The sequence below is a fragment of the Megalobrama amblycephala genome, linkage group LG10 (assembly GCF_018812025.1).
Source record: "Megalobrama amblycephala isolate DHTTF-2021 linkage group LG10, ASM1881202v1, whole genome shotgun sequence".
In the NCBI taxonomy this organism is placed as follows: domain Eukaryota; kingdom Metazoa; phylum Chordata; class Actinopteri; order Cypriniformes; family Xenocyprididae; genus Megalobrama; species Megalobrama amblycephala.
The window spans coordinates 26,224,676-26,250,883 of NC_063053.1; the positions used below are offsets into that span (position 1 = coordinate 26,224,676).

Here is a 26,208-nt window from a genome sequence, read left to right on the forward strand (position 1 = left end):
AAATGAAACATGTCTCTGCAGTTCACATATGGTTCATCTTAAAAGACTCATCGTAGTTCACTCATAAACAGAATCCAGGCTTGTTCACACCACGTCAAGAGTCACAAAGTCTGACACAACCCAGTAGGCCTTTATGGGCAGTGTTTGGGGTAACGCGAGTTACGTAATCAGATTACTTTTTTAACTACGGTAGTAACGCATTACTTTTAAATTTACAACAAAATGTCAAATAAGTAACCAAGTTACTTTGTTTTTTCCATTTGACCGACGCCTCTTCTGTCCCCATGTTGAGTGAAATCGGAAAAAGTGTTGTGTGCGCTGTGTAAAAATGATGCTTATTGTAGTTCTAGACTAAATGTGAACATGCATTTATTCATCTCACTTGCACAAAAAAATTTCCTCAAAATAGATTAAAAACAGTGAAATGCAAAAATCTGAATATTACGCAAACCTGCAATAATTAAATATGTTAAAGCTGCAGTCCGTAACTTTTTTTGGTTAAAAATTATGCAAAATCAATTTTTGAGCAAGTACATAACCAGCCAGTGTTCAAAACTGTATCCTTACCTTAGTTTGATTCACAACGGTAAGCTTGTAATAATGTTTTCTATTATGAGCGGTACTGGTGGGTTTCCGCGGGAAATTCGGGCATGCAGCCGCTTGTCTTTGCGTCATTTCATCAAGTCTGTTTACATGAAGAAGGAGTCCCAGCTTGTAGGCTATATGGCATGTGAGGATGCAGCAGGTTGTGGATCATTTATAGCCTTTTCTCACAGCAGCTGGAATAATTAAACTTATCATTCTGATGGCGGATTGTAATCCAGAAAGGTCCAAATGACAATCATCAGTGACAACTGGAGATTCACCCGTAGTCAAAAGCAAAAGACTTCGGACTGTGGAGTGGATACAGAAATTGAAATCTACAGGTAACGCTAATACACACTAAATACACATAGTCACGCAATGCTGATGTTGTTAACATTAACAATTTGAGAACAAAGTATAATAATAATAATAATTTGCACGGTTTGATGTGATATGAGCTAAATGATCATTAGATTTAATCACCATTGGCAGTGAGATTTGTTGTAATGCGTTTTTTCTCAGTTGGTCAGAACAAAAGTGGCAGACATGTTACTTACTTAATTGTTCAGATGATATTTCCGGTGAAAATTCTTATTTTGGTCATACTTCCAAGACGTAGAATCTGTGATTCCAACGTACAGTATCCACACCTGTGTGGTGACTGACAGCAAACATCCACACTGAGGAGCCGTGCTGATGCACAACCCACATAAAGATGATAATTCTACAAATAACTGCAATTGCAGGTTTCAAACAGAGATGGCGACAAAGAGGCAAAACTTATGGACTGCAACTTTAAATAACACAAATGTACTTTATGTATTTAATCTCACTTTTATTTACCTTATGTCTTTGCTGCTGACCTTCGATGATTCAATTCAACCACATGAATATGCAAAAATGACTTTAGATAAACACCAGTAAGAGTGTTTAACTTTCTTCTCCTGAGTCCTACCCTGTGTCTCAATCAGCTCCCTAGTTCAGTAGTCAGGGCACTGACCAGGGAGTCGGACATTTTAAGGGCTGTCTCAATCGCAGAATCCTTCCAGGGCACTGAAACGTTCGCTCCCTGAAAAGTCCCACAATGCACCGTGAAAACCAGGGAGCATCGATGCTCACTATGCTCCCTTAACGGAAGTTCTGAAGCGCGAAACTTGAATCACGTGAGCCAACTCACTACACATAACGATACGCGATAGATGTTTTTAAAAATACAAACCGTTATTTTATTATATTTCAGCATAAACATACATCGCTAGACAGGTAATGAGCATAATCTAGCTAACACTTATAATTTATTCACGGCTGAAATGTTGCCCGTATATGTAACAAGCACATAATTAATCATAATGTACTTTAAATAACATTACAAGTAATGTCAGAAAATATCAGCTCTGTTGTTGTTCATAAATACCAGTAGTGATGTTGTACAATGAGGACCTTGTCACGTCACCGGAAAAAGAGTCATAAGTGTCCCAATGTGTAGTGAACCAGCATCTTTTACTGTCCTTATCAGTGCCCGAATTCGTGTACACGATATACTGATTCACGAGCTCGGGAGCTAGGGAACTGATTGAGACACACCCCTATTCTTCTGCATTCCAGTGGCAGCACAGACAACATGTTTATTTGAGCTGCGCCCTCTACTGTACAGGCCTGAATTTGCGTTTCCTTCAGTCAGGCTTATTCATTTCACTTTTGGTCAGAAAGGGCCTTTACATTTGCAAAAAATATAACTTTTTTGTTGTTATTAAAAAACAAACAAGCAAGCCCAGCCCAGGTGAGGAAAAAGAAAGCGCAAAAGTAATGTAACGCATTACTTTCCATAACTAAGACAATTAGTTACTTTTTTAGGGAGTAACATATTACTAATATTGTAATACATTACTTTTAAAGTAACTTTCCCTAACGCTGTTTATGGGTACTGAAATTTAGACTACTAGAAACATCAAAGTAGTCACTAACTTACACTGCAAAAATAAATTAAATAATGTTCTTAACATTTTTGTCTTACTGTAGTTAAATATCAAACCAAGATTAATTTATTTGAGATTCAAAATTGCATATGATTATTATTCTTGTGGGAATACATTTTGGCCATTAAAAGAGAATTTTGCATTTGAAAATAAAAATATATAAAATAATCCTATAGTCTACTTCCAAACTTTGTTTCATTTAAAAAAAAAAAAAAAAAAAAAGGTGGAGATTGACTGGAGTTTTGTTGTTTTCCAATGCAAAATGTCCTGACTGAACCACAACCTTGGTTTAATTACAAATATGCATGATCATGGTGAAACATGCAGGTAGGTCTTTGTCATTTGATCAAAGCTGACAATCAACAGCATGGATTCATATACAGACATAATGAAGTGTGACATTTCTTTCTCTGTAAATCCTGTGGACTGGAGTTCTGTGAAGAGTCAAACTACCTTTGCGTGACTTCCCTGGCTTTGCCATGCACACTGTAACCAAACCCAGCGTGAAAATGTTTATACTTTTGACCCTATTTGGAAGACCCAGATCCCATCCCCCTTGAGCCAAGATGGTGGATTTCATGATGTTTACACTATATATAAGCCAATTACATATAGGGTTCAAGTTTGTTGAATTCTTACATGTGTGTGTCATAGACTGAACAAAGGAAAGGTCAAAGCACCAAAATATTTATTTAGAATTTCATGCAGCTAGAAAGAATGAAAACAGGAGCATATTTTTTTGTTTTTTATAGCCTACATATTTCCTGTGTGTCTGTTGCCTAGTTCTGGAGTCACTAAAACAAAATGGGAAGACAATTACATTATTTTATAAATTGTTAAATATTATTACAGACTTTGAAAAAAGAGAGAGTGTGTAAAAAATGTGGTTTTCCATTTTATTGATTGCAGCATCTTTCAGTCATGAGTCAAACTATAATTATGTTCAATGTTTTTAACCACTTTAATGAGTTTAGATTATTTTATTTTAACTTAGTAATATAGTAACCAAAAGATAGAAAGAAAGAAAAGTGAGTTTGAATGAGTTTATTATATGAATGAGCAATAAAGGAATCACGCGCTGCAGATCCGCCGCACATGATCTGAATTCCAGACGTGACGCGCGCTCCCTGGTGATCATCAAATCACGTGACACCCACACACACACATTACGGAAGCGCTGCTGAAGTTTACAGCTGATGTCAAACTGTTTGTTGTGCTGTGATATTGAACTGGCTCAGGATTTCGGGCGCAATGATACTCTTCGGTTCTAGATGCGAACACCTAAAATAGTAAGTTTACATTGTTGAAACATAAAGTGGTTAGAAGTTTTAGTGCAAAAAGTTTCCACTTAAACCTAATGGTTTTCTGTGAATTAGGTATCAGATGGGGAGTGAGCTTTTTTAGTTTCATCCAGGAGGAACCGAGAGGTTTTGGCTTCTGCTGCAGTTTATGAGACAAGAGTATCATCCTACTGGGTATTGTGTAGTCATTAACTTGTTTGCATTGTATTGTATTTTACATTTACTACTACTGAACAGTTTAAAGAAGCTGCATGGTGAGCAATATGAGTTTCTAAAAGATTGTGTTTGAATTCTTTTTGGTGTCTTACAGAAGTGTTTATCCCATCAGAAGTCATACTGGCCCTGTTTAGGAACTGTTTTCTAAAATATTTTTCTGTTTTGTTTTGTGTTATGTTGGAGTCCGTTACAAATGATTAGTACTTATAAGTTATGATTTTGTTGACTAGTTGCATTGTGAGATTTATGCACAAAGCCCTGTTAGAGTTATGCACAGTGAGTGATAGAGTGTGAATAATATTAACTATTCTTCTAATAACTGCATTTGTGTTCAGGTAAAATGAAGTGTCTGCTGGTGGCCAACGAGAGCGCAGAGGTTTTGTTCTACTGGACTGACAACGAGTTCGAGCAGCGGATTCAGGATCAGTATGTTGTTTCCCAGGAGGAAGGAGAACGAGTGAGAATTAATGCTGTTTGTCATAAAGAAACATAAAACAGATATTTACATATAGGTCATTATTTAAATATTAAGCGACATTTTATGTTAAACTAAATTTTAACATGAGACATGCATGCATATTATTGTGGAATGTTGAATGAATTTAAAAATTTTTTTTTTTATGTGTTCTTAGCTGCCCGCTTTTGAAGACAGCATTAACACTCTCTTCGCACCCATCATCATCTCCTGTAGCACCATGGTGGACCGACTCGGGGACAATTACACCTCCTTTAGCACAGAAAACAATCATATCTATGTTCTGCATCAGGTAATCCACAGCAGAATGAAAGAGTCATCTGATCTTACACTTTTAGTATGCATGCTTGTTACGGACAGACAGCGCTCTTCCAATGAATAACTTGTAAATACACAGATCAGGCATAACATTATGACCACTGACTAACACTGGTTATCTCCATCACAGCACCTGTTAGTGGGTGGGATATATTAGGCAGCAAGTGAACTTTTTGTCCTAAAATTTGATATGTTAGAAGCAGTAAAAAATGGGCAAGCGTAAGGATTTGAGCGAATTTGACAAGTCTGAGAAGTCTTCCCAGTCTGCAGTGATCAGTATCTATCAAAAGAGGTCCAAGGAAGGAACAGTGGTGAACCGGCGACAGGGTCATGTGCGACCGAGGCTCATTGATGCACGTGGGGAGCGAAGGCTGGCCCGTGTGGACTGATCCAACAGACGAGATGCTGTAGCTCAAGAAGTTAATTCTGGTTCTGATAGAAAGGTGTCAGAATACACAGTGCATCACAATTTGTTGCATATTGAGCTCAAACCTCGATTATAACGAGTGGTTATTTGAGTTACTGTTGTTGGTTGTGTGTGAAAATCCCAAGAGAACATCAGTTTCTGAAATACTCAGACCAGCCCATCTGGCACCAACATCCGTGCCACGTTCAAAGTAACTTAAATCACTTTTTTTCAGTAACAGTATGTTTTTTATCATATAGACCCTGTTTCAAGAAATTTAAATGTATTTCTCCAGTACTCCTGCTACATCTGCCACCAGCATGACACTGTTGCTTTCTGTCATGCAGTTTGAGGAATGTCTATACATCGCTGTGAATGGAGACGGAGATGAAACAGAAGAGGATTTGAAGAGAAAGATTTATGTGATGAAGAAGCTCACAGAAATCATGTTTGGGATGGTGACGCTCAGCGGGGCCCTCTTGAGGAAAGAGTGAGAACTATACTTTCAGTTCAACATCACCAGATTTTATACCACACTGTAGATTAGTATAACTAGTCTCATTGCATTTCACTACATATTATTTTTTTGATCTTAAACCTGAACAAACGAAAGTAATTTTAACAGACTGTGTCATATATTTTAAATTATTTGTCAGATTACGCCCTCAAGATACTGAGCAAAGGAACCGGTTATGGAAGAAGCTACGGAGCCTCCTGGAAACGTACTGCTGCTTACGAGAGCATGACCAAAGCTTTTTAGTCGAGGTGTGTGCAGGTGCTGTTTTTATTAGTTGTATGCTAGGTTTAGTTTTAGATCACACATGAAGAGTTCTCTGTCTCTGTTCAGGCGGTGGAAAGGTTGATCCACCCGACCCTTTGTGAGCAGTGCATCGAGTTTCTGGAGCGTCGGCTGGTGCAGCAGATCAACAGCAACATGGACAGAGCAGGCGAGGAGGTGCAGCATGCTTTCATACTGGTGCACACCAAACTGCTGGCCTTCTACTCCAGGTACAGCAAACACTGATGGAGAACATGATGTTTTGACCACAAATAAATCAGAAGGAAGTGACAAATATTGTTCTACAGAGAACTTTGAAATAATCTCAGATTTCTAACTTTTGTGCAGTCGAAATGCCAGCAGTCTAAACCCCTCTGATCTCCTGGCTTTGATCATCCTTGTGCAGGATCTCTATCCCAGCAAAATCGACCTAGATGACACTCCTGAGGTTTGATATGTCTTGTTTGTGATATTGCTTGTTGATATCTCACAGTTTTTTTATTTCTCATTGTGCCCTGACAGTATTTTCTGCATATTTAGGAGTTGGAGAACAGTTCAGTTCCTGATGTATTCTACACACCAGAGCCCTCTCCTCCTGAACGGGAATCAGGTGATAAAAATGAGTTGACCTTCATAGACTTTGTGTGTAGTGCAATGATATTTAGACATGTTCACTAAAATTTTTAAACAAGTGTTACATAAATACAAGCTGCATATTTGTTTTTTTCATGCATAGTCCGACCAAGAGGTGACAGTCCTCCTGTCTTCCAGTTTGTAGATCCTGATGTTCAGGTGAGCTATCTATTAAAGTAATATGATCTGATTATGTACACTAACGTTTAAAATTTTGGGGTCAGTAAGATTTCTTTAATTTTTTAATTTTTATTTTTTGCAAGAATTTGATACTTTTATTTTTGATGGTAATTTTAATGCATCCTTGATGAATTAGAGTAAAAGCATTTATAATGTTATAAAAGATTTTCATTTTTTCAGATTTCTGAAAAAGACAGTTTCCACAAAAATATTAAGCAGTACAACAGTTTTCAGCATTGATAATTATTAAGAAATGTCTCTTGAGCATCAAATCACCATATTAGAATGGTTTCTAAAGAATCATGTGACACTGAAGACTGGAGTAATGATGCTGAAAATTCAGCTTTGCCATTACAGGAATAAATTGCATTTTAAAATCTATTCAAATAGAAAACTGTTCCTTTAAATTGTAATAATATTTCTCAATATTACTGTTTTTACTGTATTTTTGGTGAACATGCTCTTCTTTATTTCTTTATTGCTTCTACTTTATTTCATACACACTATCTTTTTATTCTTTCTACTCTTTTTCTTTTTTTTATTTCATTTTTAATGCACATATTTTATGTATCTCTTTTATTTTCTGACTTTTAATGCATTTTATATCTTGCTGTCTGGTTGAAAGAGCTGGGAGAATTAGGAAGTACGTTTTTTCTTTTTTTTGTTATTCCTAGACGGAGCTCTGTGACAAATATTTATGTATTTATTTATTTATTTATTTATTTTTGGTTATCCCTGGATGCAGCTCTGTATAGAGTTAGTCACAGCTACCTGCTACCTGACAAATAAAAACAGTTATCCCTCTGCGTGAGGAAGATTAATTTAGATCCGCTCTGATGGATAGATCCGTTTAGATCCTCTCTGACGGACAACAAAAAACTCCCTGAAATTTCCTAACTCTTTCATCTAGATAGTGAAATTCTCTGTTTTTACTGTTATATCTATTTCTTATGTGTTCCATTATTATGTATTTGGTTCTTTATGTAAAGCACTTTGAATTACCATTGTATATGAAATGTGCTATACAAATAAAATTGCCTTGCCTTCTTATAAAAACAAATCTTACTGACCCCAAACTTTTGTATCATATACAATGTGTATTTATAGAGAAGTTTTTCACATATTCTTATGATTTTAGATGGCTGAGGACAGTCTGCAAACTCTTGAAGTTCCGACCCCTGACCCCTCAGCCCCATCCAGAGTATTCCTGGAAGCCAAAGAGTGTCCCATGATGCCTCACTCTATGTATTGCCTATCTCTCTGGCCTGGAATCACACTAGTGTTGCTCACCAAGGTGAAGTCTTTCTGAGTATCATGCATTCTGTATATTAATATTATTAGACCCTCATGCAAAGAAAAGTTATATCAAATCGGCAATTTGTCATATTGATTCTGCACTCTTTTCAAATAAACACATTTGTATAGACAATATTTTTGCTTCCATTGAAGCACAAGATGCTCTTTGTCTCATTCTCAAATCATGCTGAGTAACATGATCATGAAGGTTTGAAACAAACATGTTCCCAATTCCCAGCTCATTTTTCCTGTGTTTTTTTTTCTGTTTTTTTTTTTTTTTGTACATGCATCTCAATAGATCCCCAACAGTCATATTGCAGTGTCTGTTTACTACTTTCTGGAAGCCTTTGTGAAGCTGGAGAAGAGGTTGTGTGAGGGGCATGAAGGGGCCGCGGCCACACGGGGTCAGCCCTCTGTCCAGGAGCAGCGGGGCAGACTAGAGAAGTTAATCAAAGGCTGGGCCAGCATGGACATTCAGGTCAGTGTGGACAACTGAACCGAGCACACTCTCTTAATCCATTGCACACTGTCAGATCCACTTTACAATGTGCTATCATTAGCACTCATGAGGAATTTAATAATTTTGCATCAGATGTCAATTCTGAATAATTCCATTAATGGTTCATAATTCCATTAATGGAATAATTCCATTAATCGTTTAATGCATTCTTCTTAAAAGAAACTTTCCGACCCCAAACTTTTGAATGGTAATGTATGCTCTGCACTAAAATACAGCGTTGATTAGAATATTGTTCTTTGAGCAATTTATTCATTGTTGTGTCATATTCAAATCTAATGCCTTTTTTGTCCTTCTGGAGACATTTGCAGACTCAAATGCATTTTTAAATTCATTTAAATCTATCTATTCCAAGAACTGCCATATAAAAAGGGCAAATCTACCCCAGCAACCTCCATAAAATGAGTTTTGAAGATTTTCATCCAGTAATCAAGAACAACTGGAAAAGTCTTGGAAATGCATTGACCAGAAATGGTGGAATGCTGTCGCTATAATAGCGTATTTTTTGAAAACTCAACTCTCATTTATGTGTTCAGACTTCCCATCTTCAAAATGTGTGGACAGACTTTAAGAACAAGGCCTTCACCAGATCTGGATCTGGATTCACAAGAGAGTGAGTGCTGTTCTTTTTATCAACAAACGGGAAAAAAAAACAACTGTCTTTTCTGTAGTGGATGTGGCTAAATTCACTCATGTGACCTCTGGTAAGTGATATAATACTCCTGTTTTTTGTGTTGTTGCAGTTTACTGCCCTCTTGTCGAAACATGAAGACTCAGTTGTGTAGTGTGTACAGGCAGTTTTTTGCAGCTGAGTGCATGGGCAGCAGCCAGCGATTGGCTCCTCATCTGCAAGAACGAGCTCTGAACATGGTCCAGTATGTATGAACAGATACTTCTATAGTACTCATTTTGTTGTGCCTTAGCATTAAATCACTTTTGATGGTCACATTTGTTGCAGAGAGAAGCTGATGGACTGGAAGGATTTTCTGCTGGTGAAAAGCAAAAGAAATATCACAATGGTGTCATATCCTTTTTTCTGCACTGAGTATTTTGGTTTGACGTGATCAGTAGTTGTCAGGGAGGCATTTATCCATTTACATGTGTTGCATTCACACGTTAATCTTCTTCTGTTGTCATGTGACATTGTGATAGACTTTAACCATGCCATCTCACATACCTGGAAGAGTTTCCTGGTCTCATCCACTTTATCTACGTGGATCGTTCAAGTGGTCAAATGATAGCACCCTCCCTAAATGTGACTGATCGCACCGTCTCTGAGCTCGGAAAGGGACCTCTAGCTGACTTCATAAAGAACAAGGTAATTTTGTGCTTATAGCCCATCATGCACTATATCAAATCGTCATGTGAGTGTGTGTAAATATATAATTATAATATGCGTGTGTGTGTATATATACACCAGGGGTGCAACGGTTCAAATTGCTCACGGTTCGGTTCGTATCACGGTTTTAGGGTCACGGTTTCGGTACGGTTCAGTATTTGCTATGTTACAGAAAAATAGGACTATTGTCTAAAAATAAAGAAAATAAGAACAAATAAACTACAAGCAACAGCGCAAATAAATACAAAAGAGCAAATATTCAAATAAAATAAACAGTGATTTTCAGGTTTTTCAGGTATCTAACCGTAATAAATAAAGTAATCAAATATAAAATCGCACTGCATATTATCTTCACCGTATAAAATAAATGAAGATTAATAATTATTGAAGAAAACACAGGCAGCAGGAATAGTTTTTTTTCCCTTTAAGACATGCACGATCCAGTTCATATACTGTTACACATGTGAAGTCTTTCTCGACTATTATATGTTCACTTAAGACATAACCGACTATGTTTGCTAGGATACTCTTCAAAACGGCGTGCTGACATAATTTTTGTATGTATTTGTCTGCTGAAGTGCTAGACTTGAAAGAGAACTCAGCCTCTTATCCCTGCCCTCTCTCCACCCTGATCTATTTACTGTAAAGAAGCTTGATTCTTGGCATGATCGTTCCTTCATGATGATTGACTATTCCTGTCCACCTTACGCTTGACAATTAAGGAGAATTAAGATACTATTATTTGTAAACACCAGATGTTATGATTCTTCTTCATATCCATCTGAAGTTTACAAGGTCCCTGATAATTTCAGTCCATTTCAGGCATATTTCAGCACGGATTGCTCAATGTAATGCAGGCTTTGCAGTCCTGCAGCTCATGACAAATGATGTTCAAACAGATGTTTTGAATGCACAGTAACAAAAACAGACTTTTTATATTATCTAAGGGTCAGACAGAATCATAAATCAAAAGTCACATTTACATAAATGAGTTGACCCCAGAGGAAAAAAAATAGAAGTGTTGAGGAAAGTTACTTTTAAAAGTAATGCATTACAATATTGAGTTACTCCCTAAAAAGTAACTACTTGCGTTACTTAGTTACTTTTTATTGAAAGTAATGCGTTACATTACTTTTGTGTTATTTTTCCTATTTTTCCTTGGGCTGGGCTTGCTTGTTTGTTTGTTTTAATAACAATAAAAAGTTTTTTTTTTTTTTTTTTTTTTTTTTTTTTTTTGTCAAATGTAAAGGCCATTTCACACCAAAATTGAAATGAATAAGGCTCAGGCTGATTACAAATGTGATATTTATCTAAAGTCATTTTTGCTTATTAGTATGGTTGAAATAGATCATGAAGGTCAGCAGCAAAGACATTGGTTAATAAAGTGAGATTAAATACATAAAATATATTTTAATTTATTTAATTATTGCAGGTTTATGCAATTTTCTGAGATTGCATTTCACAGTTTTAATACATTTTGTGGAATTTTATACATTTTCTGCTTTTGTGCAAGTGAGATGAGTAAATGCTGTTTACACACAATGTCTCTGCACTTAATCTTGATTTATCTAAACTTTGGGACAGGAGAGCTGTCAGTCAATAATGCATGGGAAAACAAAGTAACTTATTTATTTGAAAAAGCAACTCAGATATGTTGTTGTAAATTTAAAAGTAATGCGTTACTGTATTAGTTACTTGAAAAAAGTAATCTGATTAGGTAACTCAAGTTACTTGTAATGCGTTACCCCCAACACTGGTTAAACAGTTAGTTTTAACTATCCAAACTAGATAAAATTGATTCACTTCATATTACATGTGTTAGACAAACACAGGTTAAAGGTGAAGAGGATTTTATTTACACAGGATAAAGGTGAGGAGGGATGATGATCCGCATTAGGAAAAGCAGTAGTTGCGGTTGTGCTTGTTGATCCACAAGTGCTTCAGTTTCGGATCGTTCATGTAGCGGTCAAGCAGCAACTCTTTTTCTCGTCGCTCCTTCTCCTTGATTATTTTCTTCTCCTCCTTGTTCTTGGCCTTCTCCTCTGCCCAGGTGAACAGAAAAAGTGGCACTTTTCTTTTGCACTTTTCCTGGATGTTCACAGTGTGCTGGGTCTCATTCTCGGGACCGTCAGGAAAGTTTACACAGAAGAGCTTCATCGAGAGCTCATCGAGCTCTGTTTTTGGAGAGGCATGGCCTTGTATGGCGCTGGATTCTCCCATTTCTCTGGGGTCCTCTTCTTCAAATCCATGGACATCCACCACTTTGCACTCCCACGCTTCCTCCTGCACCTCGCTGTCCTTCTCCAACCAAGCAACCATCTTTCTTGGTTTCATTTCAGCCTCCGGCATTTGGGGGCGTTCAGACTTGAGAAAGTCACTGGCCGGGAAGGTTACATACTCGCTCTCCTCATCCTCTATATCAATCAGCATAAGTTCTGGAAGCGGCTCAAACAGGGAAGAAGTAAACAGCTGAGGCTTCCGGCTGGGAGGACGTTGCAGAGCAACGACTTTATCAGGTGCAAGAGTCGTGCTCGGAGGAAGTCGTTTGGGATGACGCCCTTGAGATGAAGAAAACAGTTCATCGGGCACTGGAGTGGGGCGCGGAGGAACCGCCAATGGAAACATCGGTGGTTTGGAAGGATGCACTTGAGATGAAGAGTTCTGGAGCGAAACAACTTCATCAGGACATGGAGGAACCACTGACAGTTTGGGAGGATCCACTTGAGGTGCTGGAGCCAGTTTCTGAGGACTCTCAGGTGGTTTTGTTACCGGCGGCAGGGGTTCGAAGCGAGCAGCTGGTAGAGCGAGGTGTTCAGAGACACTTGGAGGCATTGGTAGTTCTCCCTCTATTGGCTTCAAGAAGGAAGATATGTCCGAAGTATGCAGAGGTTTGACCTCCACAAGAACTGGTGTTGGCTCTGTGGCCCTCTGTTGCTTCAGTTTTCTCTTCTTCTTTTTCTTTTCTCCAGCTTCCCTAAGCTCACTTCCTCCCTCCATCAACTTTTCCAGACTGTGCATCTCTCTTTTTTTCTGATGCACACGTGCACTCTTCTTTATCTTTATCTTTTCAAGTCTGAGTGGTGCTCTCTCCTCTTCAGCCTCATCTTTATGACTGATCTTTCCCTCGATCTTCACCTCTCTTTCCTCCTCCCTCTCTCCAAACTGGCACTTCTTAGGTACCTTGCGGCGTCTCTTCCTGCACTTCCTGTCATTGGCAGTAAAGTCAAAGGCCTCACACTCCTCTGGAAGTTTCTCTACTGCCGCTAATTCTTGCGCTGCACACGGCTGTGTCTCCCTTCTGCGCAAGAAGTGAGCGAAACGCTCAAACAGTCGAATAAAAACACTGCTAAACAGCGCCATTAATGGACACTGAATGCTGCAATCAAATTCAATATTTGCCGAAATATCTGCAGAAAGTCTCGAAAGTCTTTCGATCAGTTCACTCCTAACACACTAACAGCAGACCAGAGTTAGAGTTGCAGTTTAGTGCTGCCAGAATGGAATCTCCACTATGATGTCACAACAGTCAGAACTCTGAACAATGTGAGCTTTTAAAATAGCTTTTTTTCCCCTCTCTTTTATTATATAAAATAATATGAAATATACTTTAATGTTAATATATTAAAAATATATTAAATAAATTTTAATATTATATTACATTGAAATTTATTGTAATGGCAAAGCTGAATTTTCAGCATCAGTCATTCTGTCTCACCTGATTCTTCAGAAATCATTCGAATATGCTGATTTGCTGAAAAAAAATATTATCAATGTTGAAAAATATTTCATATTATTATCACTGTTGTTCTGCTTAATATTTTTGTGATTCTGTTTGTGAAATGATGCTGTCCAGGTGTCTGTTTCCTCTGTATGCCCCACAAAAACTACATTTCCCATCGAAGATGATTAGTTCAATTCTAAAGTTAAATTTACTTTGAACATTAGTTAAAAAAACGTTGTATTGTGAATGTCACACTTCTAGGCCCAGTTTCACAGACAGGGCTTAGACTAAGCCAGTATTAGGCCTTAGTTCAATTAAAACATTTAAGTAGCCTAGCTTTTATAAATGTACCCTAAAAAGAAACATTACTGGTGTGCATCTTGAGACAAAACAATAGCACTGGCATATTTTAAGATATGTCAGTGCAAGTTGCTTTCAGTTAAAACGGCTCAAACATGCATTTTAGTCTGAGATTAGCTAAGCCTTGTCTGTGAAACCGGGGGCTAGAGTTTTAAAATCCCGATTGTGGAATCTGGTTGAAGCACACACATAAGGAGAATCTTCACAGATTCTTTTTTTTTTTTTTTTTTCTCACAAATCTCAAACATACACACACTACAAGAAGTGAAAATTGTTGCACAGCACACACAAAAAGGATATTATCATGGTGCGTTCAAGTCATGTCGGAAAGATCGTATTTACGAGCAGAACCAACATGAACGCCACCACAACGTCGTAAATACCACTGGGAAGCTCGTAATTTTCTTTAAGCTCCGATCTGTACGAGTTGGGGGCGTGTCAGTCAGAAACATGGCGAAATACCACAATACTTACAGGTTATTTAGCAGTGACATTGTCAGGCTTTTCTATTTACAACGAAGTAAGCTGATTCCCAGCAAAAATACGATAGCATCACAATATAAAAATGTAATATGTAACAATAAATTTTACAATGGCTTCATAAATTAATTAAAAACATAAAAAAGCAACATACAACTAATGCACATTATTTGCTCTACATTTTCTAGAAGCAGAAGTGTTGTTATTTTGTTTAATTAATTTAGAGAAGGCACACCGCCATCTTACTCCGACGAAAGTGACATGAACGCACCTACTGTCGTACACACGACTTCCCACCTCGTACATACGAACTACCCAGGAAGACTTGAACGCACCATCAGACCCAGAAGAGCACCTCACGTGATGTAAACATACAGTACATAGCAGATCGTCGCTGACATCTAAACAGGTCATGTTTACATTGCTAGCAGCTTTCTACACTCACCCGATATGTTCAAAACCATACCGATTTCTCCCCAGCTTTTCTCTTTGTCCGTATGGTTGTGTCATGTTTTTCGTTATTCAAGCAGTCGTGTTGTTGCAACACTTCCACGCGCCGTTCCGCCATCTCCTCTGTCTAACGGACCCATACAACGTCTCATTTCACGGTCGCGAATTCAAAAGCGCTCTCATTCACTTCTCTCAGTGGCTGTTGTTAAAAAAACTGACGTAATCTTTCCCCATTTAAAATCCTAAATATCAAACATGTTTTCATTTCTATTCACATTTCATCTAGTGGAAACATTTGGTACTGCGCCCAAACAAAATCTTACTGAAAGCTAATTTTTTGATAGGCAATATATCAACCTCAAATTTGGAATTGGAACACAACTTTAGATTTATGGCTTTGATTTTCTCAGTTTTAGAGTAAATTGTGTTTTGAAAAATATAGACTTCATATAAAAATTGAAAATAGTATTTTTGTGCATTTTTCATAACAATAAATAAGGGGTGCAATGGTTCAAATTGCTCACGGTATGGCCGCGGTGCAAGTGCGTGCCGAACCTTAAGTGGAGAACGGTACGGTTCGATTTTTTTACAGAGAACTGTTGCACCCCTAATATACACTACCAATCCCAAACTTTTCAGCATTACTGTATATTTTTCATCATTTACTGATGATTTATTAGTCTCATCATGAATCTGTGCAGGTTTGGAGTCTTGTGGCAACAACACGGCGATACCTACACAAGGGTTACGCCACCGTCACGCTCCGAGATGGAGATTATTTCTACTGTTACTTTTTGTGGTTTGAAAATGAAGCGGTAAATGGCAGCTTGCATCTTCTTTATAATTACTATATAATTCATATAATTAAAGTTACATTGTCAATGGTGATCAGGATTAACTTTTTGTTTTGACAGGGTTACAAACTGGAAGTGATAGACATACCCAGTTTCCCAGATGACACTGCTCCAATAGGAATGCTCACCTGTGATTATTATAAGTAAGACCTAGAAACAAGGACTTTACTTGCAATTTGAAGCATATTTATCATTCAGAATAACTTGACAACACCTTGTCTAAGAGTTTAAAGTGCCTCTATTATGCTTTTTCAGATATTACCTTTCATGCAGTGTGTAATATAGCGGTTTGTGAATGTAAAAGGTCTGCAAAGTTTCAGAGTTTGGAGTTATTAGGCGTTTCTCAATGTCAAGGATACTTCCTTGGCAGGACTGGTCCTTCCAAGTCACTTCCTTCAGAGGCTAGGCGAGGCTCCTCTTTAGCATTCAGAGAACACGTAAATGGAACAGACTAGCAAGTGCACGTCATTGCGTGATTACCTCCCGGTAAACAGCTGTTTGTTTTCTACACGGAGACGTATGAACGCCTCCGTTTGTTCCTTGGTCCCTATTAAAAAAGACGAGAAAGCTATGAATAACGCTGTGAATGGTATAATGGTATAATATTAACGTTAAATTACTTTGGACAACTTAACTAGTTATTTATAAAGGAAATGCCGGTGACGGCAACCAAGCTAACAATTGTTAAATGACAGTCCGGTTCAGACATCAATAACGTAATTTGTATTTGTATAATTTATAATATCAATACGGTAGTAATTTGTACTGGCATTTAAACGTTAAACTTTATTTATCTGATAGTTATAACAAATGTTTGGTAACGTAAATATACTTACATTTGAAAGCATATTGGCCGCTAACGTCCAACATTTTTTTTAAACATTTTTGAACAAGATCGCAAAGCTGCGTGCATAGGATTGTGGGTGATTTGAGAAGGCGAAGAGCACGAAGGCTACACGTATGCATCCTTTCCTGTCTATGGGATATTTTTCGAACGAAGGACTCAGTCCTTGTTTGAAATTCCGAGGATCCTCGACATTGGAACAGTCCTTCGACGGATGTCGATGACGTAGCATCCTCGAAATTCTGGCTTCCGAGGATCCTTCCTTGACATTGAGAAACGCCTATTGTCTCCGATTCTAAACTGTTTGAAACAAGTCATCAGTAATTCCAGTCTTACTTCCTGCATGAACCTACGTAGGTTTGTAACAGATTAGCATAATGCCAGCTTATGGTCTTCATTGGCTGCCCAAGAACAACATCTACTTTGCCAGCCCTTAAACACTGTAGTTGATTCTGAGGCTTGTGTGAGTTTGGTTCATGTTGTCGACATCTTGAGAAGACACTGTTCCACTTTTCATGCACTTCTTAACGATGAGGACTCGGGCTTGAATTGTTACAGTAAAACCGATGCTATCATTACTGTTTGTATCACTGTGTGTGCTGAGACAGATCCAGAGCTGAAATTCAGTAATGCCAATGGGAGTTTTGTTTCCAACATGCGCTGTAGCCCAATCACAACAGACTGTGCAGTCTGACCAATCAGAGGAGAGTAGGCTCTCGGAAAGGAGGGGTTTAAAGAGAGTGAAACTCTGAACAAACCGTTTTCAGACTCTTTGAGAAATGAGATAATGTGCAATGTACAGTATATTATGAGAAAATTTAAATGTTTTCCTGACCTTGGATGCATGTAAACCTATTGTAGGAGAACTCCAAAAGAAAATTAGGAACCTTTATAGCATAATAAATACATAATAGGGGCGCTTTAAAACAGTTCAGTTTGAAGGTTAATGTACATAAATATTCTATTCAAAAGTAGCCATGTAAAATTTAAGTTTGAATGGAAATGGACTTTGCTAGAGGTTGCTGTTGTGTTCTTAGTGGTTGGTAGGCAGTTGCTACGGTGTTTTGGATGGTTTCTAGGTCATTGCCAGGAGATAGGAAGCTGAACTTTCTTTAACACATGTCTATTTTTTACTGTCATAGGAAACTGCTGCGCTATTACAGCAAAAGACATCAGAATGAAGTGGTGAAGTGTTATGAACTGCTGACAGTGCATCTGGGTGTAATCCCCAATGAATATATTCTTCAGCACTGCAGTCAGCTGGCCCGCAAGCTGTGGGAGCCCTCCCGTATCCCGCTCCTGTGACCAACACGGTCCTCAGCGTCAAAGGAATATGGTCCATGCAGCCGTCTTCACTTTATTCTGTTGCTGCATGATGTATAATCTATATGGAGAGTTTTCTGCACTTTCTGCACAAGCACTTCTTATTTCAGTTCAGGTAATTGCAGAAAATATTGTGCTGGGAAACTAAACATTGCATTTCTTGTGCTTATAAAGAACTGAATGTAATGTGCAAGTGAACAGTGAGAAACAGCCATTTTTAAGGTGCTCGTAATGCAATAAATGTGTCTGTTATTTACCAATTATTTTTGTGAAACCAGGACCAAATATTATAGGAAACACTTTTTTTTTTTTTTTTTTTTTAAGTCAAGTCACCTTTATTTATATAGTGATTTATACAATACAGATTGTTTCAAAGTAGCTTTACAGTGATAAAAGGAAAATGATTCAATGATGCAAACGGAGTTAATTTCGCCTATACAGCAGCTCTGAAAGAAAATAGTGTCATTGTTTAGCTAAAGTCAGTTCAGTGTTGATTATGTTCTGTTGTGAAGATCATCAATTATTAAATTGTATTTAAGACGCTCTGAAGGGAGGGTGGGATCTTATGCTTTCAAAGCTAGCTTGCTATTGCTAACCTCTCCACCCTACCTTTAATGACTCAGTTTTTAGCGTGCCAACACATTTTTTTTAATGGTGTTGAAGTTAAAGCTGAATTACACAAATCTAATTCTTAAAGAAGACAATTACAATTTATTTGTCCTGCTGTCAAAAATATCCATTGTATTGCAAAAGCAGATGGTTTCTCTCCTTCCATTATGTCAGCACTTTTTGTAGCAGTAATTAATGATCATGAATGTGTTACAGAAATGCAACAAAATATTCCCTATATTTAAATTTTAGTTCAGAGATTAAGTTAAATATGAAGTACTTTGATAATGACAGTGTGTTTGTTTTTAATTTTTATGTTTTAAAAATATAATGTGATATTTTACAGGACCGATTATCACACTCAAACACAAATATGCCATTTATATTTTGATAATATTGTTTGGATATATATGTAATGTTCTGTTAAAAAAAATACACCATGTAATCAGTTTTCCAAGATAAATAAATATTAAATAATAATTTATCTTTTATAAATCTTTTGTCATCTTTTATAAAGCTATTTAAATGTGTATTATAGTAGCTTTAATTTTAGTAGTCATTTTCAATTGTTTTAAATGCCTTTGTTGGTATATTATGTTATTGGGTAATGTCTATGTCATATTTTACCCCAAAATTACAAAATTTAGTAAATTTGCCCTGAAATGTACACATTTTACAGGGAGTCTATAAGATCGATACTGTTGTCTTCCAGCAGGTCTGTTTCTGTTGTTTGTATCTATTTTAACTTCTACATGTAGCTGTTTCAGAGTCTCTGCAGTCATTAAAGTGCACCGGTGAGGTCTCGCACCGCTCCCGCTTTAACCAGCTCCCGCAGTAAGATGGTCTCAGCGCTGACGTCGTGAACCACCTGTGCCCTCATGGCGTCCATACGGAGAGATCCATAGTAATGCAGCAGAGCTCCAGGGTTCTGCAGGTCATATCCAAATCCAGCTATACTCACCTCATCACACACCTGCAGGGCCAGAACTACCGCCGTTATACCGAGGGTCGGCACCATCTAACAAACAAAATATAAAACTGACTTAAATTAACAATGCTAGCAGCAGAAGATTTAGCAGGAGTCTTATTCCGCAAGGACACATTTAATTTAACAGCAGTAACGACGATAAAGAATTTAATAATAAGACGACATTTGTCCTGAGGACCAAATAAGCATATTAGAATGATTACTGATGAAAATTCAGCTGTGACATCACAGGAATAAATTACATTTTTAATTGAAATAATTTTTCACATTACTGTTTTTAGTATACATCCGTTCATATGTACGTGTGTGTTTTAGGAGCAACAATCTATTTAGTAACCTTCTGAATTCAAAGCCAGGAGAAGTAAAAGTTTTGAGTTTGCACAATTGAAAAAGTATCTCAGTTCTGACCTTTCTCTGATTCTCTGCATAGGTTTGCAGCACCTGTCCAGTCCTGTACATGATTTCAGGATTCAGGATGCGAACATTTTCTGGTTGAAGAGGTATCGTGTCTATTACTTCCCTCCAGAACCACAATTTAGACCACCAACTCTTCAAAAAGACAGGGACAGACAATGACTCCTTTACTGATATCTGGACTGTTCATGTAAACAATTAGGCTATATTCCTTCTATAGGTGATTCAAAATAATTTTTAGGCCATTTCTGTTGTCTTTAAGGCTAGAGCACACCAAAAAGGTGACAAAAACATTTAAAGGTGCCGTAGAACGTGTTTTCAAAAGATGTAATATAAGTCTAAGGTGTCCCCCGAATAGGGCTGCACGATATATCGCATGAGATTGTCATGCGCATTTCGTCAGTAAAGCCGGTTCCCTGATTACCGCTAAATCGTCATCACCTGCTTTCAAATGGAGCGGCATTTAATAGACAGAACCGTAGATCACTGAAAAGCCACGCAATATCGCGTTCATATCGCAGATGAATCGCCTTCGATAATGAACACGATATTGCGTGGCTTTTCAGTGATCTACGGCTCTGTCTATTAAATGCCGCTCCATTTGAAAGCAGGTGATGGCGATTTAGCGGTAATCAGGGAACCGGCTTTACTGACGAAATGCGCGTGACAATCTCATGCGATATATCGTGCAGCCCTACCCCCGAATGTGTCTGTGAAGTTTCAGCTCAAAATACTTCATAGATTTTTTTTTCTTCATTTTTTTAACTGCCTATTTTGGGGCATCATTAAATATGCACCGATTCAGCGCGCGGCCCCTTTAAATTCTCGTGCTCCCCTCCCCCGAGCTCACGACTGCCTTAAACAGCATAAACAAAGTTCACACAGCTAATATAACCCTCAAAATGGATCTTTACAAAGTGTTCGTCATGCAACATGTCTAAGTGCGTAAGTATGGTATTTTTTTGGATGTTTACATTTGATTCTGAATGAGTTTGATGGTGCTCCGTGGCTAAAGCTAACATTACACACTGTTGGAGAGATTTATAAAGAATGAAGTTGTGTTTATGAATTATACAGAATGCAAGTGTTTAAAAAATGAAAATAACGACAGTCTTGTCTCTGTGAATACAGTAAGAAACAATGGTAACTTTAACCACATTTAACAAAAAAGACAATTTACAAATATCACTAAAAATATCATGTTATCATGGATCATGTCAGTTATTATTGCTCCATCTGCCATTTTGTTCTTGCTTGCTTACCTAGTCTGATGATTCAGCTGTGCACAGATCCAGACGTTAACACTGGCTGCCCTTGTGTAATGCCTTGAACATGGGCTGGCATATGCAAATATTGGGGTCATACATATTAATGATCCCGACTGTTACATAACAGATGAGATTCGCCTGTTCTTCGGAGGTCTTTTAAACAAATAAGATTTATATAAGAAGGAGGAAAGAATGGTGTTTGAGACTCACTGTATGTCATTTCCATGTACTGAACTCTTGTTATTCAACTATGCCAAGGTAAATTCAATTTTCAATTCTAGGGCACCTTTAATATTTACAGTCCCTCTGTTTCACAAAAATTGATGATTCATCTTGCATTCAAAGGCGTATACTAATTTTTGTCCAACAAAATGCTCTCTAGAATGAGAATGTCCATCCTGAAAACCTTCTAACATTACTCACCAAAGGTTCTTTGGTTACTGCAGAGGTGAGCCATGCTATATCTAAGCTCTTGAATACGACCAAAGCCACCACTTCCGTATTCTCGTATTCTTGTAACAGGGAAGGAGCCCCTTCTGGATAAATGAGCCGAATGGTAGTTCTAGATCCAGCGTCTCTCTCAAATCCAAATACTGGAGCATCGTTCACTCTGTAGGTATGAGGATTAAAATATTAATACCAACACCGTTAGTTTAGGCAAGTTAATATGCTTTGTTGACACTAAAACACCACAACCATATGTGTTTGTGAATGAACTAACCTGATGATAATATTGTACTGGTCTATATGAGGTCCAAGATTTTTGCCACGTAAAATGCCACCGCTTCCGACCACCACGCATCTCCTGCAGGTCTCTGGGCCAGTAGGTACACCAGTATAAGGCAGAGCTTTCAGAGCCTGAGCCACTATCTCCTCACTACCTTGCAGACCTAGAGGAGGAGGCAGTGCCCAGTCCTGTGTGCCATTCTCCAGGAACACTGGGATCTTCAGCAGCCCAGTAGGTGTAGGCAGCGTCATCACCCTCTCCACACTCCAGCCACTGCGGCACGACTGAGACAGCAGAGCCGCTGACTGATTCTGCAGAGCCTGAGGTGTGCACAAATGAGCGTTTAGATACCTGACAACAACATGCTTTTATAAGTGTTCATACTTATTGCAATAGCAAAGATACATATCAGATTTGTACTTGTACCTTCTATCTTATTATACATAATTGATATAGATTATTTATTTACATATACACTACTGTTTAAAAGTTTTTTTGTTTTTTAAGAATCTGATGATTCTAAAGGATCATGTGACACAAACATACTGCACACTAAGTTTGGGTTAAGTAAGAGTCTCTTATGCTATCTCATTTGATCAAAAATACAGTATAAACTGTAATATTGTGAATATTATTACAATTTAAAATGACTTGTATGTGAATGTTTCAAAACGTAAGGACATTAATCGATTAAAAACTGAAAATGCTGTTTTTTTTTTTTCAAACTATATTCATCAAATAATAAAAATGTATCATGGTTTCCATTAAAATATTAAGAAGCACAACTGTTTTCAACACTAATAATAATGTTTTTTTAGCACCAAATCAGAATTTTAGAATGGTCTGATGGATCATGTGATGAAGACTGAAAATTCAGCATGCCATCAATAGAATTAATTATATTTTAAAACATAATAAAATAGAAAAAAAGTATTTTAATATTTCACAACATTTGATATGTATTTTTGATCAAATAAATACCTTTATGAGCATAAGAGACTTCTTTCAAAACTTACTACACCAAACTTTTGAAATTTTAATGTATTTATTTATATGACACAATTTGTGATTTATATATTTATATTCGTAATTTCATGAAATATTAATACAGCACTATAATCCTCTATAAAAAGTGTATAAAAAAAACTCTGGGTTTGAATAATTGGTAAAACTTTACAATAAGGTGTAATTAATTGGTAACACTTTAAAATAATTCAAAACAAAGACGTAGCTTGATGACGCCTTCATTTCACAGAATCACAGGTGAAATGTCTTCAAGTCTACAGCCGATGGAAAAGAATGGATGAGCTAGTGTATTAAAGATTTATTAACATTACTGTAGTATGAAGCAGGGTGTAGCTGAAAGCTGTTGGAGCGGAACGAGGCCGCTGGAGCTATAGAAGGTGCGTTCACGTGGCCTCGTAATTCCTGTAGTTACAAGATTCTAGCTTGTAAAAAGCGTTCACGTCCTCGTAGAGCTCGTAATTACAGCTTGTAAGCTGGGAGTTTTCTGAAAGCTCCCAGATGTACCACGTGGCCGCTGTACCACCTGACCGCTGTAGATTGATTTATTAGGCGTTGATAGTGGTGCCATGGAAACGCATAATTCCCAGTCCAAGGACCAAAAGGACGTGAACAGCTCCGAATATAACGTCACGTGTTGTCATTTCAAGATTCCGGTAAATACGAGGTGACGTGAATGCAGCTAGAGTACCTCAGGGATGACGCATTTTTGTAGGCAAAACCCGGAAGCGAGTTAGCATTTTAGGGCTTCCGGTTCCAACGCCGTAAAGTCTATGGGTTTTTTGAATGGGTTTTTGCTAAATCGCCTGAAATAAGGTCTGTGGTTAACAAAGCCTCACGTTTTGATCTATGACATAAAACACACCAGTTATAACCCGCTTGTGTTTTTTTTAAACCTTTACTGTCTGTTAAAAACGGCGGTTGCTAACAAAATGCTAAAAGGGACTACTTCCTTTGGCGGGGACTTTAGACGTCATCATGACAAACAGGACATTTTGGAGAGCATTTCTCATGAAAAAGTGTATAAGTATTCATACACAGCACAGATCATAATCAGGGAACATGTTTTTAAATAACGTTGTTTTTTAAATAGGCCTACAGTTTGAAGAAGCTTGGTGGTGACGACGTTGATCTGCGACCATGGTGTGCTGTAGTCCGTTTATAGCCTACTGTTAGCTTTTTATATCTGACGACTTTATTTAGGCTTCAAAATGTATTTATGTTGTTTTAACTTGTAAAGATTATCTTGATAGACAAAACGTGTAAGTGTCATAACCCTTTGTTAAACACAGAGCTTATTTTCTGCGATTTTCCAAAAGTCTATGGGAAAAATGCATAGGCTTTCAAACGAGGGAACCCGTGTGCCGCTAACTTCCGGGTTGGCCTACAAAAGCGCGTCATTCCTGAGGTACTCTATTGCTAAAGAGAGACGAGCGTAACACAGGGCTCAAGAGCAGCGGAACTTTTATTAAGCCACAGACTTAAGCTGGCTTCCGGTCAAGCATAAGTGGGGTAACCATACACTGTAAAAAAAAAAAAAAAAAAAAAAAAAAAAAAATAAAAAAAAATATATATATATATATATAGATGACGCGCTTTTGTAGGCCAACCCGGAAGTTAGCGTCGCACGGGTTCCCTCGGTTCAAAGCCTATGCATTTTTCCCATAGACTTTTGGAAAATCGCAGAAAATAAGCTCTGTGTTTAACAAAGGGTTATGACACTTACACGTTTTGTCTATCAAGATAATCTTTACAAGTTAACACAACATTTATAGATTTTGAAGCCTAAATAAAGTCGTCAGATATAAAAAGCTAACAGTAGGCTATAAACGGACTACAGCACACCATAGTCGCGGATCAACGTCGTCACCACCAAACTTCCTCAAACTGTATTTAAAAAACAACGTTATTTAAAAACATGCTCGCTGATTATGATCTGTGCTGTGTATGAATACTTATGCTGTCCAAATGTCCTGTTTGTTATGATGGCGTCTAAAGTCCCCGCCAAAGGAAGTAGTGCCTTTTAGCAATTTGTTAGCAACAAAAATCTTACATATTGTGCCTTTAACTAACATAAACAAAGATTAACAAATACTGTAACAAATGCACTGTTGGTTAATACATTAACTAATTTTAACAAATGAGACCTTATTGTAAAGTGTTACAGAATAATTATATATAAACTCCACTTGGATTATTTGAATCATCTCAATCCTGTAGTAAAGTCACAGTTAAATATCAAGTCTCTTAAATGATAAGTCAAGTCACAGATCCTGCAAATTGACACACAACTCTTTAGTTTCATGCGGTGAAACAGTGAATTTCAGTACCAGAGTTTCAGCAGAGCTGTCATTGGTCCAGATGGGCCCCGGTGTTGGCAGATACGCAGGAACCAGAAGTGCAGAGTAACAGCTCAACAACAGAGCAATGCTTAAAATGAAGTTGTTCCTCCTGAAATCATAAAACAGTAGTCTTATGAAGCTGACAGTTTTAAGTTGTGTGCTTCATTGGTTTTTAATGGAATGCGTCTCTAAATCTCCTTTGAAGCATGTGAATGGCAAGCATGTTTCCATCATGTCACAGTGCTTATCTCGGGCAAACCCACCGGCTGAGGAAGAATTCTCTGGACTCTGCCCTGTGGTGTTGGGTGGTTGGGCTCTCCGAGCTGCTAGCTTCCGGTAACAGAGGAACGCTGTCTTCATCATTATCTTTAACACTTAAATGTTTCAGAGTCACCATTTTTCCAGCCAGTTCCCAACTACGCCTGTTAATTATGAAATACTAATTAAACCACGAGTCAAATTTTGCTTGTTTGTTCTAGAGTCAGTGCTCTACAGCCTTCATTCACAGCACATTTTAATACTTTATGCCTTTATATATGTTGTTTCTTACCTCTTATTTCAGATGCTGTCTTCATCCAGGTGTAGAGATAGAAACATGTCTGTGTTGTACTGAATTTGAACTGTGCTTTCGTCCGCTGCCCTTTTGTGTTTTGTCTCACTCTGATCCCTCCTCACTGTTAATCATTCACCCGTCTAAAAGGCTTCACATTGTATACCACAGTACGTTATCTATTCTACTGTTTAAACAACCACACACACAGCCATTTATGAATGTTTCATACCAT

General features: G+C 37.6%; 2 protein-coding genes across 2 annotated transcripts; one reads left to right on the forward strand and one right to left on the reverse strand.

The window, feature by feature from the left end:
* Nucleotides 1–3,658: 3,658 nt before the first annotated feature.
* hps1 (HPS1 biogenesis of lysosomal organelles complex 3 subunit 1) lies at nt 3,659–18,417 on the forward strand. Its single transcript, XM_048205578.1, has 19 exons — nt 3,659–3,850; nt 3,938–4,036; nt 4,414–4,535; nt 4,711–4,845; nt 5,625–5,767; nt 5,934–6,042; nt 6,125–6,285; nt 6,404–6,503; nt 6,596–6,665; nt 6,792–6,847; nt 8,007–8,162; nt 8,463–8,642; nt 9,218–9,294; nt 9,425–9,556; nt 9,640–9,705; nt 9,855–9,999; nt 15,733–15,846; nt 15,946–16,028; nt 17,872–18,417. The coding sequence occupies exons 3-19, from the start codon at nt 4,419–4,421 to the stop codon at nt 18,032–18,034; spliced, it is 2,007 nt and encodes a 668-aa protein (XP_048061535.1). The 5' UTR covers nt 3,659–3,850; nt 3,938–4,036; nt 4,414–4,418; the 3' UTR covers nt 18,035–18,417.
* On the reverse strand, nt 18,418–26,110 carry st3gal7 (ST3 beta-galactoside alpha-2,3-sialyltransferase 7). The gene is made up of 7 exons (XM_048205582.1): nt 25,974–26,110; nt 25,687–25,845; nt 25,412–25,532; nt 22,053–22,378; nt 21,755–21,941; nt 20,058–20,198; nt 18,418–19,679 (listed from the first exon to the last, which is right to left on the reverse strand). Exons 2-7 carry the CDS (start codon nt 25,818–25,820, stop codon nt 19,443–19,445), a joined length of 1,146 nt encoding a protein of 381 aa, XP_048061539.1. The 5' UTR covers nt 25,821–25,845; nt 25,974–26,110; the 3' UTR covers nt 18,418–19,442.
* Between the last annotated feature and the right edge of the window lie 98 nt (nt 26,111–26,208).